The sequence below is a fragment of the Erpetoichthys calabaricus genome, chromosome 10 (assembly GCF_900747795.2).
Source record: "Erpetoichthys calabaricus chromosome 10, fErpCal1.3, whole genome shotgun sequence".
Lineage (NCBI taxonomy): Eukaryota > Metazoa > Chordata > Cladistia > Polypteriformes > Polypteridae > Erpetoichthys > Erpetoichthys calabaricus.
The window spans coordinates 104,877,413-104,893,593 of NC_041403.2; the positions used below are offsets into that span (position 1 = coordinate 104,877,413).

The following is a 16,181-nucleotide window of genomic DNA, read 5'->3' on the forward strand; positions in this document are numbered from 1 at the left end:
TTGGACCCCTGCAAATTTTGTTTTGTTTTTTTTACTCTGGTCCATCTGGAGTGTTTTTTTTTATTTTTAAAGACATATATAAATATTAAAGGAAGTGTAAAGAAAAGCCAAGCAAAATGACACCTTTTATTGGCTAACTAGAAAGATTACAATATGCAAGCTTTCGAGGCAACTCAGGCCCCTTCTTCAGGCAAGATGTAATTACATCTTGCCTGAAGAAGGGGCCTGAGTTGCCTCGAAAGCTTGCATATTGTAATCTTTCTAGTTAGCCAATAAAAGGTGTCATTTTGCTTGGCTTTTCTCTACATTCATAATGGCTAACACGGTACAACACCCTAGTACCAAAGGAAGTGTAATAAAGAGAACAGAAACATAAATCATTATGAAAGCTATCCTATATCATTGCTGACACATCATTTCCATGAGGTACTAAACAAAACTCACAGCTGAGTAAGAGATTGGTAAACCACACTCACCTGATCAATCTCAATTAGCTGGGCATTAGCACCTGGCCATTCGATAGCCACTTTCACAATGTCAGATGGAGGCGGCATCACTGTGATTTACAAAGCGAACAAGAGATTGGGGAGAGGGGAGAGGTTTCACTCAAAAAAACTACCTGCGGAGACAACAATAACAAGAATATATTAACTAACAATACAAAACACAATTTCACTTCTGAGATGTTTTCTCATCCAATGTGATAGTAACTAGGAATGTTCCTGAAATTACTGCAATTGATCAAAATTTTCTTTCGTTTTTGGTTTTCAAAAAGCTTTGGTGCTATCCAATACAAATTTAAACAATGGTTATCCAAAAGTAATATGGAGACACACAAAGGAATGTTCAAAAACATTTGAAGAATTGATAATTCATGAACAAAACATATTTGTTTTCTGGTTACACACATTTTTTAAAATGGCACTTGTTCCTTCCTTTTACCATCAATGCAACTATCTACACAGGGTGGAGCTGTGGTAGTGCTGCTGCCTCGCAATAAGGAGATCATTGGTTCATGTCCAGGGTCCTCCCTATGTGGAGAGTGCTTTGAATAGTGAGAAAAGTGCTATATAAATGTAAAGAAATTACTTTTATTATTACACAGAAAGGATGGCATAAATATAAGTATAAATACTTGTGATAATTCAATCCTTTTTTTTTTAAACTAAACTTGATAGATGATTATTTGTTTTCAAGAAATACTGAAATATTATAACAAACAATAAAATCCCCCAAACACATTTAAGAGTAATAAGTGAGCAGCCACAGTGAAGCATTATAAAGGCATATTGCTGTACGTATACAAATTGCCAATTAGTACTTCCAGACATACTTCTGTTGAATGATTTGTTGGGTAAAAGTACACAATAAAAGTGTGTAATGGAGAGGATATGCAGTAATATTCATAATGGCCATCAGTTTTGCCCTCTTTCTCACTTCTGCTTCTAACCCTAGCAAGTCCAGAGTACATCCCATAACTGAACGTGCCTTCTTAATTAATTCATCTATGCCAGTGTATCATGGGAAATGTGTATGTATGCAACTGCTGCACTCAATTCAGATTAACCTAAGTCACCAGCTAACCACATCTTTGGAATATGGGCAGAAATTGGAGCAGGAAGAGAAAACCCATATAAACACCCATATAAACCATGCAAACTTCACACATACACTGACCAGGTGAGGAATCCAAATATGGAGTTTGATCACTCCTAAAAGTCTGAGCAGAAGCATAGCACATTGCAAGCATGCATTATATCTTGGGAGCTATGGAGAAATATGTCAAACAAAATGGAAAGGCACTATATAAATAAAATATATTATTATAAAAATAAAAAAATGTACTGTATTGTGAAATGTGCCAGTAAATAACCAAATTAAAAATTAAGCATGAATAAAACGTGTCATGAAATACAGTAAATGTATTTTTATGGCTTATTTCTTCGTGTATTTATTTAAATCATATCTTAGATCTAAGCGCAACCTTTGACACCATTGACCACTTTTTTGTCATAGGCTAGATTAAATTACTTTGGGCCCTCAAGCACTGTCCTTGCATGATCTAGTTCATGTTTATCACATCGACTTCAGCATGTACCAAAATGTACTGACATTACTTTGTCCTTTATATAGCATTCAGAAGTTAAATATGGTGTTTCACAGCTTAGTTGTGGTGATTTTCTCTTGTGATTATTGTTATTGAGCTTTTTGTGATTTACTGGATTTTTTTAACCTGAACCAGTTTTTGACTTTGTATTCTGGTTTTTTGTTCTTTTGTATTCTGAATGTTTTTGCCTTGGGTTGCCTTCACTATTTCAGGCATTTTCAGCTATGCCTTTGTGCTCTTTGAAGCTTCACTGTTCAGCAGAGCCCTTTCTGAAAATAAATCTTTTATATGTAAAGGTACTTTGCTACCCTTTTTGTGTGACTAGCTGGGGTTGGCAGGTTCCCCCCTCTATCTAGTAGGCATTTTGAGTATTTTTCAGGACTTAATGCTTTGAAACTCTCTAGACCATAACAGTCAAAATTATTTCTCACTTCTTTATTAAATAATCAATCAATCAATCAATCCATAGAATCTAAACTAATTTACTTCACTGCAGGTTTGTCAGTACACAAGGCGTATACTGGCAGCATCGGGTACAAAGCCGAAGGTAATTCTGGATGTTCTGCATGTTCCCGTGTTCTTGATGGACTATTTTCAAATAACAGTCTCTATCCAATTGCCTTCATAATTTTAAACACTTCAGTTATGTTTCCTCTTAGTCTTCTTTTGCTTAAACTTAAAAGCCAAGTCGCTCTTCTCTGGACATTTTCCAGTGCTGCTATGTTCTTTTCGTAGCCTGGAGTCCAAAACTGTACACGGTACTCCAGGTGAGGCCTCACTTATGCATTATACAACTTGAGCATAAACTCCTTGGACTTGTACAGGCACTCTGCACATCTTGCTATTTAATATTAACATTCTGGTTGCCTTCTTAAAGGCTTCTGAACACTGTCTGGCAGTTAACAGTGTCGAGTACACTACAACTCCTAAATCCTTCACATAAGGTGAACTTTTGATTTTCAGACCTCCCATTGTATATTCAAACCTAATATTTTTACTTCCTATATGTAATACTTTACATTTACTTAGATTAAATTACATCTGCCACAAATCTGCCCAAGCCTGTATGCTATCCAACTCTCCCTGTAATAAATTCAATGGATTCTAGATTATCTGCCAATCCACCTAGCTTGATATCATCTGCAAACTTAACCAGCTTGTTACTTAAATTATTTTCAATATCATTTGTATATATTAAAAATAATAGTAACTCTAGCACTTTCCCCTGTGGAACACTACTCTAAACATCAGCCAATTCTGATAGGGTTCCTCACACCATAACCCTCTGATTCCTGTGTCTGAACCAATTTTGCACCCATCTACAAATTAACAATCTATCTCCTACTTCTTTAAGTTTGATGCCCAACCTCTTATGTGGCACCTTTATCAAAGGCTTTCAGAAAGTCAAGATAAATAATATCATATGATCCATTTTGATCATATCCTTTTGTTGCTTCCTCATAGAATTCCAGCATGTTCGTAAAACATGACCTCAAGCTTCTGAACCCGTGCTGACTGTCCAGTAAAACTCCTCTTCTTGCCATGTGTTGCTCAATTCATAACTTACTGATTCCTTCTATTAATTTATCTGTGATGCACTTTAAGATTACAGGCCTATAGATGCTTGGATATTCTTGGTCAGTCTTTTGTGTAATGGGATGATATTTGCCATTTTCTAGTCCTTCAGAATTTCCACAGAGGACAGTGACTTCGTAAAAATATGTGCCAAGGGTTTACATATATATACTTGCTAACCTCCTTACTTGAGGATAAATATTATGTGGTCCTGATGATTTGTTTGATTTAAACCCAATTAATTTAAACAGCACTTTTCCCTCTACAATTTGCAAATCACTCAGTACTTCCTTAGAAGTCCATTTTACCGCAGTAAGTTTATCTACTTCCTCATATGTGAAGACCTCAGAAAAATGCAAGTTTAGAGTATCTATTTAATTCCCCATTACTATTCCTGATGCACTTCACTTCCTCCATGACTGTTCTTTTACTACTAAAATACTGAAAGAATCTCTTATTCCTCTCTAACTGCCTTTTATCCTCCCTAATATCCTTCTTAATTATTGCCCTCATGTTCTTATATGCCCTACAATTCACATTGTGGTTATTAGTCTTATACACCTTATAGGAGCTGTTTTATTCCTTTGCAGTTTCTTTTTCAATTCTCTATTAAATCAATTGGAGAGTTTTTTTTTTTTAATTTCTTACAAATTCCAAATTTAGGCATGTGCCAATCCTGCATTACATGTAAAACATTTTTAAACCTGTTCCACTGCTCCTCGACTGTCTCCACACTTAAAAGCTTATCCCAGTCTTAAATCCTTAGACTTTGCTACATAAAATCAAAATTTCCCCTTCCAAAACACTGAGAATTGTATTATTATAGTCACTTGACCACATGGTTCAATCGCCTCTACACTCTGTTCTATCCTGCTTATTACAAAATACTAAATCCAGACAGGCTTCCCCAGTGCTTCGGTGCTTTAACATACTGTTTTAAAAAACAGTCACTTATTACTTCTAAATACTCCTGCTCTTTTACTGCACTATTTGCAAGGTTATTCCAGTTAATATTCAAGTAGTTAATCCCCCATGACCGTAATATCCTCCTGTAAACTTGTCTTTTTAATATTATTAATGCTGTCTGCATTGATTGATCAAAAACACACTCTTAAAAAGGCCTCTTTCCCTAATGCTTTCCAAACAAAGCCAGATGTCCTCACTACGGTAGAGCTCATAGGTCCAATTGAAGAGGTCTTGTGTTTAAATCCTGTTTAACAAAAACTGCTACACCACCTTCTTTTCTGTTCTGTCTATCCTTCAAAAAATTGTGTATCCCTGTATCCTATACTCATCCCCGTCTTTTTTTAATTTAGTCAGGTTTCTGGTATTCCTATAATATTATAATTACACTCCGCTATATACAACTCCAACTCACTTGTTTTATGTTTGATAGTTCTAGCATAAAGACAAGCTGTTTTAACGTTTTACTCATTTTATATTACTTTAAATTTTTATTTTTACACAATTGTTTGTTTTTCATGTACAGTTCTAAACCTGGCCTGTCCTAAACTCCTTGCCCAACAACATCTTAGTTTAAACAATCCTCAACTAGCTTACTCCTACTCCTCCTCAACACATTGGTTCTGATGTAATAGGTCCCATCTATTCCAAAAGGAGTCCCAATGCCCCATAAACCTATACCCTTCTACTCTACATCGATATCTGAACCACGCGTTAAGCTTTCTAATCTCCTCAATCTTACCTGGACTGGCGAATGACACAGGCAGAACTTTGGTGAAGACTACCTTGTCAGTTCTGCTCCTCAGCCTGACACCTAACTCTCTAACTCTTTAAATTCGGATGGCAGAACTGACAGACTATCCTCATGTATGCCATTTTTTCTAACATGGACAATGACAACTAGATCCACCCACTCTAAGAACCTATTAGCTCTTTCAGAGAGGTGTCCCACCTGTGCACCCAGAGGGCAACATACCATGTGAGACTCTCTGTTTCTGGAGTAAACCTGCGCTTCAATCACCCCAATGACTGAGTCTCCAACTATCACTACCTCTCTCTTTCTGGGAACTAATGTTGAGGTGGTTCGTTGGGGCTTCTCATGCCTGCCTTAACACCTCACAATTTTCAGAGACAGAATCCAGCTCCCCAAGAACCTGAAAGTGGTTTGACGCTTCCAGTTCTGGGGTTGATGTCCCCAAATAGTGTGCACCATTTATCTTGCGCCTTGTGACCCTGACCAGCCTATTTCTAACTGCCTGGTCTGGAATCTCATCCTGAACCACCTTGTGGTGCACACTATTTTTCTAAAGGACATCTGGGCCAAGTCCACCAATTTTCTGCTACAACGAGGGCAAGCCAACACCTTCTCCAGTTCAGCAACCTTGAGCTCAAAGTGCTGGATCAGCTGGCACCTCCTGCAGATGTGGCCCTCATAGAAGACTGGCTTCTCCAAGCCATCCTCTAATGAGTCCAACATCCAACAGGACTTGCATTGCACTGCACTTGCAATGGGGCTCATTATTAAAATGTGACTTTGTGTTACTAAAATTTGCCAAACTTTTTTTTAATTAAAATTAAATGATTTAATTTAAATGGTCAAACCAAAAAACTAGATTAAAGTACTACTACAGTTATTTTACTTATTTTGGCCCCTTAAGCTCCTGTAACATTCTCCCTCTCGATTGCCTGCTGTTTGTCCTTCTATGAGGTTGACTTGACTCTTCTGTTCTCCTAACTTTGCGTCCCTCTTATTTCTAACTTAAAAGTTCTCCACTCAAGCCATTTCTATTCATTCATATTAATGAACCTTTATGCTGTTGTCCTCTTAAGTACTGTGCTTTCCTGACTGATAAGAACTGTTCAATCTAGCACATATTATTACACACTTTTTCCTTCATACTAAGAAAAACTCACTTACTGAATATTCACTGCTAGTTAATTTCTTACTGTTTGTGCCTGATTGGCTAATCGCCTGCCTACATACCATGGAGCCCCTCTCTTTACTTCCCTTCTCGTCTGAAGTCAACCACTGACTTTTTTTCCCAATAGGGAATCATTGTTTCTTTACTTTTAATTATTCATCACTATAATGCATCCACCAGCTTTTGCTATTTTGCTGTTAAGAGAAAAATGGTGTTTTCAATGACTGAGTTGATTACAAAGAATTAATTCTGACATTCAACTGAAGCAAAGACACTCAGTTCTACGGCAATGATCCGAGTTTATGTTGCCACAGTTGGAATTAGGTAGCATCTTCCTCCAAACTAAATGAAGCTGAAAACCAAAAAGAAGTATCACACATACAGAATAAATGTTCTGCACCTTTATGTGATGTGTTTATCACATTTGTTTGCATCAAATTTGCAGCATGATGCCAATCTGCTATTTTTAAATGCATTGTTTCCTAGCAAGATTTATTTGATCAATGCCATAAACATCTGGTAGCCAATAATATACACCACTTAGATTAAATTCTTGTTTTGTTCTTTAATTAATGATTGCATTTAAAATGATCTGTCTATTCAAAGAAGTGTTTAAGTTTGGATAATTTATAAATCTACTTTACTCACACTTTGTTTGTACTGTACTTAACATTAAAATCTTTGCATTTTTCTCAAAACGCACCCATAACTAACTCCTTTCTTTTTCTTACAGTCAGTGAATCTCTATTGAATCATTCAAGGTTTGCAAAGTTTTTTTGCCTTTGTTTGCTAACAAAAGTAAAGAACCTGAAAGTACTTATTAGCATTTGGTATTGCCCATATCAAACTTCTCCCCATTTAAGCTTTAGAGGCAATGCAAACCAGTTGACTGTGCTGTATGCATATGGAAATGCTAAATGAATAAGAAGTATGCAACTTTGCCAATTACCTTTCTACCTGCCACATATTAATATTTTGCCAGACAAGGCCCAAATTAAACTGTGCATAAGGCATATGTTTGAATGTAAGTCTGTTATTTCATATTTGTTTTAAAACAGATGCTAAGACAACATAGAATTCATTTGTGGAAAGTGCATTCCCTCACAAACCCTGCCAAGCAGTCTAACACCATTCACACAGATTCATTAAAAACCTACATACATACAGTAACATAGCCTCTTAGACTAATTTAAATCACGAGACAAAGCATGTCCTGGCAAGACTGGGCAGCCCTGGACAATATCAGTGTACCATAGGATCCCTTCATGTACTCATGCACACAGAGCCAATGTAGAGTTGACAATTAAGCTGGCATGTATAGGAACACTCACACAGACACAGAGAGTGACCAGGAACTGTATTTAAACCCGTAATGCTGGACTCATGAAGCAGTTGCAATGACCACTGCAGCACTAATTAATCTTTTTTTTATACATACATGTACCTTTTTAATGTATACATTATCACAAAGCTCTTAACAAAGAAAGCAAGAGGACAATCTATAGAAGAATGATGAAAAACAGAGCAGGATAAAAAAAAAACTGAGTAAGTGATAGTGGGTGAGCAAACCTTGCTGAATTTGCTTCGTTTTGAGTTTGGAGAAATCACATAAATGTTTGCAAACTGTGCCGAACTCTGTGTAATGCACTGAAGTCAATGGGGAAGGAGGAACTGAATCAGTTTAGTGGATTATAATGGTGCACTGGTCTTTTAAATGTGGACTAAGGAAAAGTCTGCTATGCTGGAAGGATAATTGTGCTCACAGAGTTCGAATCTTAGGGGACTTTTAATATGTTTAACTATTTTGGGACCTTAAAAAAACTAGATCATACTGTTAATCTGCATGCTGACTGAAGTAAATTTAAATACATTTAAATGTTATGTCAATGAAGGAACTGTTCTCTTACGACTAACCAGTCATATTACACCTGGCCAGATGTAAATAAAGGACATCCATCCAGGAGTTCATATATAATGATGGCTCATGACTCTTCTTTGTCTACTAAGTATTTTGCACAAAAGATTAAATTAGAAGAAGAAACGGTGTGGCACAGATCAAGCAAATACAGTGCAGTATAAGCAACTCTTGAGAGAGAGGATTAAAATCCAAGAGTAAAAACTGTAGATTTTCATGTGTGATTGAGCAGGAGACTAATGGACAGACATGGGGAAACAGTTGTAGAGAAAATGAGTATTCTTCAAGTACTATTTGGAGCTGTTGGATGTAGGTTTTTTGAGTTACAACAAATTAAATTACACGTAAATGACATTATGGCCATTAGGTATTTATTTGCTTTCTTATATAATATGCTAATGTAACACTTAACACAGGTCAGACCATAAATAGGCCCACCTTAAAGCATCTGCTTGACATTTACACTGTTGTATTTGTAATCTATTGTGACAATTCTTGTTAGTTTGTATATGCATTAGTCAACTTGTTCCTATGCTTGTTTACCATGTTTATTATAGAAAATACGGATTATATGTGCTGGAAACAAGGACACCATGGTTTTGCACATGCTTTCATGTTAGAACTGTCTTTCACAGACAGTGCTCCATAAGTGACCAACAACTGCTTTAGCTTTCAAAATGGCATTCAACAGCAGCTTGACAGTATCATCTTCTAATACGGCACAATCAGCATGGCAGAGGTGAGGGATGACATTGCTGAGGGAGGATACAGTTGCATGAAAGGGGTTTATCAATAAAACTGAAAATCTCATTGCATTCCATCCCATTCTAGAATCACCACTGAAATTCAGGCCTCAGATCCATCAACCTCTTCACAATTCCACTGTACCTAATAAGTCTTCTTCAGTCCTGTGTTTTCTGTGGCTGCTCTCAATTATAGAAACTAATATGTTCTTTATCAGATATATACAAAGCTGCTGTTTTGTTTTAGCATAATTGCATCACATGTTGCATGTTACCATGATGTTCATCAGTCATTTGCAGTTCAAAGTTGTGTATTCAGGTACAATAAGATGTTAATTAAAAAGGCCAGCCCAATTGAGAGAATCTGTATTTTACAATTTGGACCCATATGTCCTTTTACAGCAAATAAACGTGACTACTTCTGGGACACAACCATTTAACACAACCATCGTATTTTATTGTAAGTTACTCACTACTCACAAAAGCCACACGCAAAGGCTATGCTACATCCAACGAGCATAGTAAATAGCCTGCAGCCAGTACTGCTAAGAGAATGGTGACAGATTTTTGCTTTCCAAAGGGAATGCTGAAATAACATTAAAATGCCACTGAGTGGATAAGAAAAACAGTTATTTGAATAATTTAACTGATGTTGACTTTTTCATGTACTACTAAAGCCAATTTTACATACTGTAATATTGTAAGTCTTGAAAATGGTAAAAGAGTCACCAGTGACGGCCTGGTGAGCCATATGCATCTTGTGCATAATACCTGAAAAACAAAGTAGAAACTAATTAACATGTGAAAGCAACACCATCAGCTAATTGTAGTCCTGGAGATCTCGGCCAACTAGCCGCCGCTCCACTACTGCCCATTCTACAGCTTAGTCAGTGCTGGGCCAGCCAATCTGATAAAAGGACCTTTTCCATAGGAAGGCAAACAACTTGGCAGTAGAACAGTGGCACCAAGTACCACATGAGGATACCGAAAAGTGAAAGAGAATAGGGGAGGGTTAATCACTGTTTTTAAATATTGTATTACTTACATTTTAGTACTAATGACTAACAGAGATGCAGTATGTACAGCTAATCAGCTGCTCTACTCAAGGTGTACTAAACTGAAGCAGAAACTCTTCAGCCGGGACATACAAACTGAGACTGAAGAGGCATCTCTTATAGTAGCAGGCAGACTATTCCACAGCTTCAGGGCCCTGTAGCAAAAAGTTCGACCTCCCACTATTATGTTGTTAATCCTTGGAAACACAGGCAGTCTGGCATCTTGAGATCTTAATGTGCACTCTCGTTTGTAAGATATGATAAGCTGAGATAAGTAAGCCTACTTTCTTGTTCTTATAATACTTCTTGCAGCAGCATTTTGAATTAAATGAAAGCAGTAGTCAAATGTACTAGAAAAAAAACACATTAATTAATGTCTCTCTGTGTCCTGCATAATTAGAACACCTTAATTTTCCAACATTTTTACGATAGAAAAAAACATGTTTTTCATAGTTTTGTAATGTGGGCATTAAACAATATGCTATTGTCAAAGATAATGCTTAGATTATGGGCTGATTCAGTAAAACTAAAGGCAATTCCAACTGAGTTAAATAATGACAAAATATTGTTGCTATCAGCATCATTCCCTCCAATAATTAAGATTTTTGTTTTATCTGTGTTCAAAGACAAGTACTTCTCATCCATCCATTCCTTTAACTCACTAACACGTCAAATTATGGACAACATTGGAGAAATGGCATTTGAACAAAACGAAAGGTATAACTGTGTGTCACCTGCGTACAAGTGAAACTTAACGTTATGTTTACTAATGATAGTTCCCATTAGAAGCATGTAGAGTAAAAACAGTAAAGATCATAGTACTGAGTCCTGCAGGACACCATATCTCATTTCTGTGTATAATGGTGGAGTACTGTCACCACATTTCTGTACATGCTGGAATTGATTTGATAAAGAAGAACTAATCCAGGCAAGGACACTGCCTGTAAGCCCAATGTCTTTATACAGCCTGTGTAGTAAAATGGAATGATCAATGGTGTCAAACGCTGCATCTAAATCGGACAACATTATTACAGTGGAACAAGAAGTAGGTTTCATTTTTGTAAATTAAAATTAAGACTTCCTGTTCTGTTAAAAATAATAATAATAATATTTATTTAGCACCTTTCCCATGCTCATGGCGCTTCATAGAGTCTCAGAACGAACACAGGGTATATGTAACATTGGATATATTTTCTGCATAGAACACTAAAACAGATGAATACAGTATATACAAATTATTAAATAGAATAAAACTCAATAAACTTGAGTAAAATACTAAATTCAATAATAGACAAAATGCCTGAACAAATAAAATAATTTGTGTGATAACACACACACGCGCACACACACAAATTACCCTCAGCATCAGGACAGAGACGTAAACTGAAAGAAGGGGCAGAGTATTAGTGAATGCCTTCCTGAACAGATGAGCTTTAAGTTAAGGGCAGGCAGTGTGGTGCAGTGGTTAAGGCAGTGGACCTGAGGTTGTAGGTTCAAATCCCCTCCACTGACAATGTGTGACCCTGAGCAAGTCACTTCAACTGCCTGTGCTCCAATTAGGAAAAGAAATGTAACCAATTGTATCTCAAATGTTGTAAGTAGCTTTGGATAAAGGCATCAGCCAAATAAGTAAATGAATTTGTTTTTTAAAAGAACAAATTGAGTCAGCTAATCTAATAAATTACAGAGGTCATTCCAAAGTCTGAGTGTTATACAGCTAAAGGTCCTGTCACCCATAGACTGCAGGTTAGTGTGAGGCACAAGATTGCCAGAATCAGGGGACCTTAGTGGACGAACAGGAGTATAACGATGGACACGTTCACTGATGTAGTCTGGTGCAAGGCCATTTATAGTCTTGTAGGTTATTAATACTATTTTATATTCAATTCTGTAAGACACAGGGAGACAGTGAAGGCGAAGCAGGAAGGGGTTTATATGCTCACTGTTGCTGGTTCATGAAAGGTCTTTTGCAGCAGAGTTTTGAATCATCTGGAGCTGTGATATAAGATTTGAAAGAGCACCTACCTGTCAGTAGGGAGTTACAATAAATGATGTGGGGTGTGACAAAAGCATGGCCAGCCTTCTCAGTATTAGAAAAGGAGAGGAACGAGCGAACACTGGATATGGTACAGAACTGGAAGTAAGAAAGTTTCTTAACATGGTTTATGTGGTCTTAATAAGAAAGGGAGGAGAATCAAAAATGACACCAAGATTCCTTGCATTAGAAGAAGGTCTGATGAGATTGTCTCCAAGACTGAAAAAGAGCTCATTTTCTTAAATTGCGCTTTAGTGCGAATTTGTAGGAGTTCCGTTTTATTGCAATTTAATTTAAAGAGTTATGCTCCACCCAGGTTTTAATTTCAGGGAAGCAAGTTGTGAGTAGAGAAAGCTCTGATGAAGATTCACTTTTAACATGGAAATAGAGTTGAATATCATCTGCATAAATATAATAACTTTGTCCAAAGCTTCAAATAACATGGCCATGGAGAAGCATATAGATACAGAAGAGCAGAGGGTCGAGTACAGAGCCCTAAGGAACTCCTTGTATGACTGGCACTAAACTGGATCTGCTGTTGCAAAGACTAATAAACTGAGTCAGATAGAACTTAAACAACTAGAGGACAGCGACAGAGATATCCAGAATGTTCTCCATTCTGGACAGTAGAATGTCATGTTTGACAGTGTCAGATCCTGCACTGAGGACTAACAGAATTAAAATGCTGGTTTGTCCAGAGTCTGCTGCCATTAGCAAATTATTAGTTACCCGAAGCAGAGTAGTTTCATAGTTGTGCTGTGCTCTTAAACCAGACTAAAATGGTCCCATCAATTTATTTGAAGTTAAGTAATTGGTGAGTTGGGAGGCCACAACATGCTTTTGATAGAAAAGGCAAGTGAGAAATAGGACTAAAGTTGTTAAGATTATAAGCATCAAGGCAAGACTTTTTTAACATTGGGGCTACAGAAGCGATTTTAAAAGTGGCTGGCGGAAAGCCAGTGTCAAGGGATGTATTTATTACTGTTGTAACAGTTGGGATTATGGCATGAAGGCAGGATTTATGAAGTGTGGTGGGGATGGGGTGCAGTACACAAGTAGCAGTAATCCGTTACAAGATTAAAATTTCTCAAGTGGTTTATGCAAGGCCAGACAGGGTTTACCATACTAGTATTAGGTTTGCAATGAGATGCTGAGATCTATATTTTTGATTTTCTCATGAAAGAAGTTCATAAAGTTTGTACTGCTAATGTCTTTTGGTATTTTACACTGTAGTTCTGAATTCCCATTTGTTAGAGTGGTCACTATTCTTAATAGTACACAAGGATTATTTTTGTTGTTGTGTGTTATTTTAGAATATTACTCAAAGCAGGCTTTAAAGAGAGCTTTTCTTATTTTTAACATTCTCTGTTTATGCAATTTAAAAGACCTGCAGCTCTGGAGCTTGTCATCCATGTTCCAGTTTTTGACACTATAATTTAAGAGCTTGTGTGCTTTCATTAAACCAGGATCAGTTCTATGTGCTTTAAACACCTTTGTTTTAAGGGGAGCTACTGTACTTAGAGCCTTTCTCAAGATCATATTATAATTTGATGTTAGGTGATCTATATTGTTTTCCATGATTACACATGACTTATTCAACATATCCACAAAATTTGAAGCGGAGTTACAATCCAGATGTCACATCATCTTTGTTTTAATCTGTGAATGTTGGCAAGGGCAGAACAAAATCAAACGTAATTAAGCAGTGATCAGAAATAACTTTAATAGAGTAATTTAAAATTATGAATTTCACCTGTTTCAGTTAAAATTAGATTTAATGTATGGTTATAATTATGACTTAGACTGTTGATAATCAGACAAAATCCTACTGAGTTTAACAAATAAGTAAAATATTTGGAAAAAGTCAGTTTCCACATCAATGTGTACATTAAAATCCCACATCAGCACTACACGATCATAATATATAGCTACATCACATAAAAGGCTGGCAAATTCAGTCATGAACAAGGAATATGGTGATCTGTAGAGCAGAACTCCAATTGTGCTGGAATCTTTTAATATTTAAAACGAGTGCCTCAAAGGGTGTATAATTCACCTTAATTTTTAGAAGCAGTTTGCATTTTGTCACAAATATATTATTCCAAGGCCACCTCCTCGACCAGTATCACTAGATTTATGAAGGAATGTGTGTCCATTAGGTAATGCCTCAACTATGGGAATAGTGTCGGCTTTCCTAAGCCAGATTTCACTGAGAAGACAGAGATTTTGTACTTAATATAATATCATTTACCAAAGCAGCTTTATTTCCAAGAAACTGAATGTTCAATGAGAAGCATTTAAAACTGCAAAGATGTTTCTAAATTGGTGTTGTATTTTTTGTTTAAATTTGAATTAAGTTACTATTACGGTTAACTTGGTGAAGGATCTAGTTTTATCTTTTGGTGTAATTATGCTCCTTATTTTTGGTTATTAAATAATTTAAAGTCTGCATCATGACTAAATATATTAGATGCCTCACATCAGAGATTCTGGATAACAGCTATAGAATAGAAACAGGTGGGATAAACAACAGCCTGTGATTTAAGATCACAAGACTGGCACCTGATGGTGGTCTAAACAATCAACTTGGCAGTTTTGCTGCCATATTATGGGATAAAACGAAAGATCCTCTCCAGTTTATTATGAAAACCATCTGTTTTGAAAAATTCAGTTGGTTCATCCCAACTGTTCACAAAGGCCATGTTTTTATTTGCCAACCAGGTCTCTAACCATCCATGAAGGGAAAACAATCTACTATAAAATCACATCCACTCTATATAAGGAGCCAGACACAATTAAAGTCCAACATTTTCTTTTTGCTTTGGTGCAAAGAGATATGAAGTTCCCTTTAATGTTTCAGATTGCTGTAAATAAATATCATTAGTTTTGACATACAGCATTATGTTCAACTATAAGGTCCAATTTAGCCTTTATGCCGGATACCTTCACACCTAGAAGACTAGAAAGCTCAACAAATAAGTTAATGTTCTGCATGAAGAATACGACAATCACCACATAAAAACGATACCTGATAAAGGGAAATGCTGCTGCCTTGTATGAATGATGCTGAACAATATAAGCTAGCACTAACTGTAGGTTATTCACACTAGAATCTCAAAATTTAAACTCTGCCAACTAAAAAAAAAGGAAAAATTAAGAGATCTCACTATTTCAGTCAATACCCAAAGCTCATGACCATGTCATGGAGAAATCCTTCTTTAGAAAAAGAAACACTGAGCCTCTGGCTGAGCAATCAGAAAAAGAATTTACTGCAAATTGCACAAAGCCGACTCAGCTCAATGAAGTGAATACCAGCAGTTTGGAGAGAGCTTATTTTTATTACAATTCTTATCATTTATGCAAAATACTCTCCGGATTCTGGTTCTGGATCCACCACTACCTAATGTTCCAGCCCACCATTATCTAATGCCCATCACCTGGCCTTGTGTCCATCATTTGACCAAAACTTGAAAAGACTACTCCTTACCTTGTGCAAGTAACTGAGATTGTTTTTCAACCAGTTGTCACTACTAAGTCAGAAACAAAAGGACCAACACATAAGATACTAGGTTATCTTTAATGAATAGTTTTTTGTTGCAGAAGCATCCCTCAATGCTGTTCTTAGGCAGTTGCATCTTCTGAAACAATGGTGATAAGTTTTCTTACAGAACACACTATCCTTGACTTGTCATCACCTCATGCTACTGCCCAAGCAGGCAGACAGAGCAAGTGGCCTTGAGCTGGGAAGCACAAGTAGTTTTCTTAGCTCAGCTTTTAATAATTAACATCTATATGACTTAAAGCTAGCTAATATAACACATTTTATTTTAACTTGATTAAAAGTATTGATATAAAAATATTCATAC

The 16,181-nt window shown here is 36.5% G+C and overlaps 1 protein-coding gene across 2 annotated transcripts in view; it reads right to left on the reverse strand.

The window, feature by feature from the left end:
• Positions 1-16,181, reverse strand: part of elmo2 (engulfment and cell motility 2) — a 137,489-nt gene that overhangs the window by 87,962 nt on the left and 33,346 nt on the right. For both annotated transcript variants that reach the window (XM_051932860.1, XM_028811693.2), the window contains exon 4: positions 477-619. In XM_051932860.1, the coding sequence (XP_051788820.1) occupies positions 477-554 (78 nt within the window). In that variant the 5' untranslated portion in view covers positions 555-619. The remainder of the gene's footprint in view (positions 1-476; positions 620-16,181) is intronic.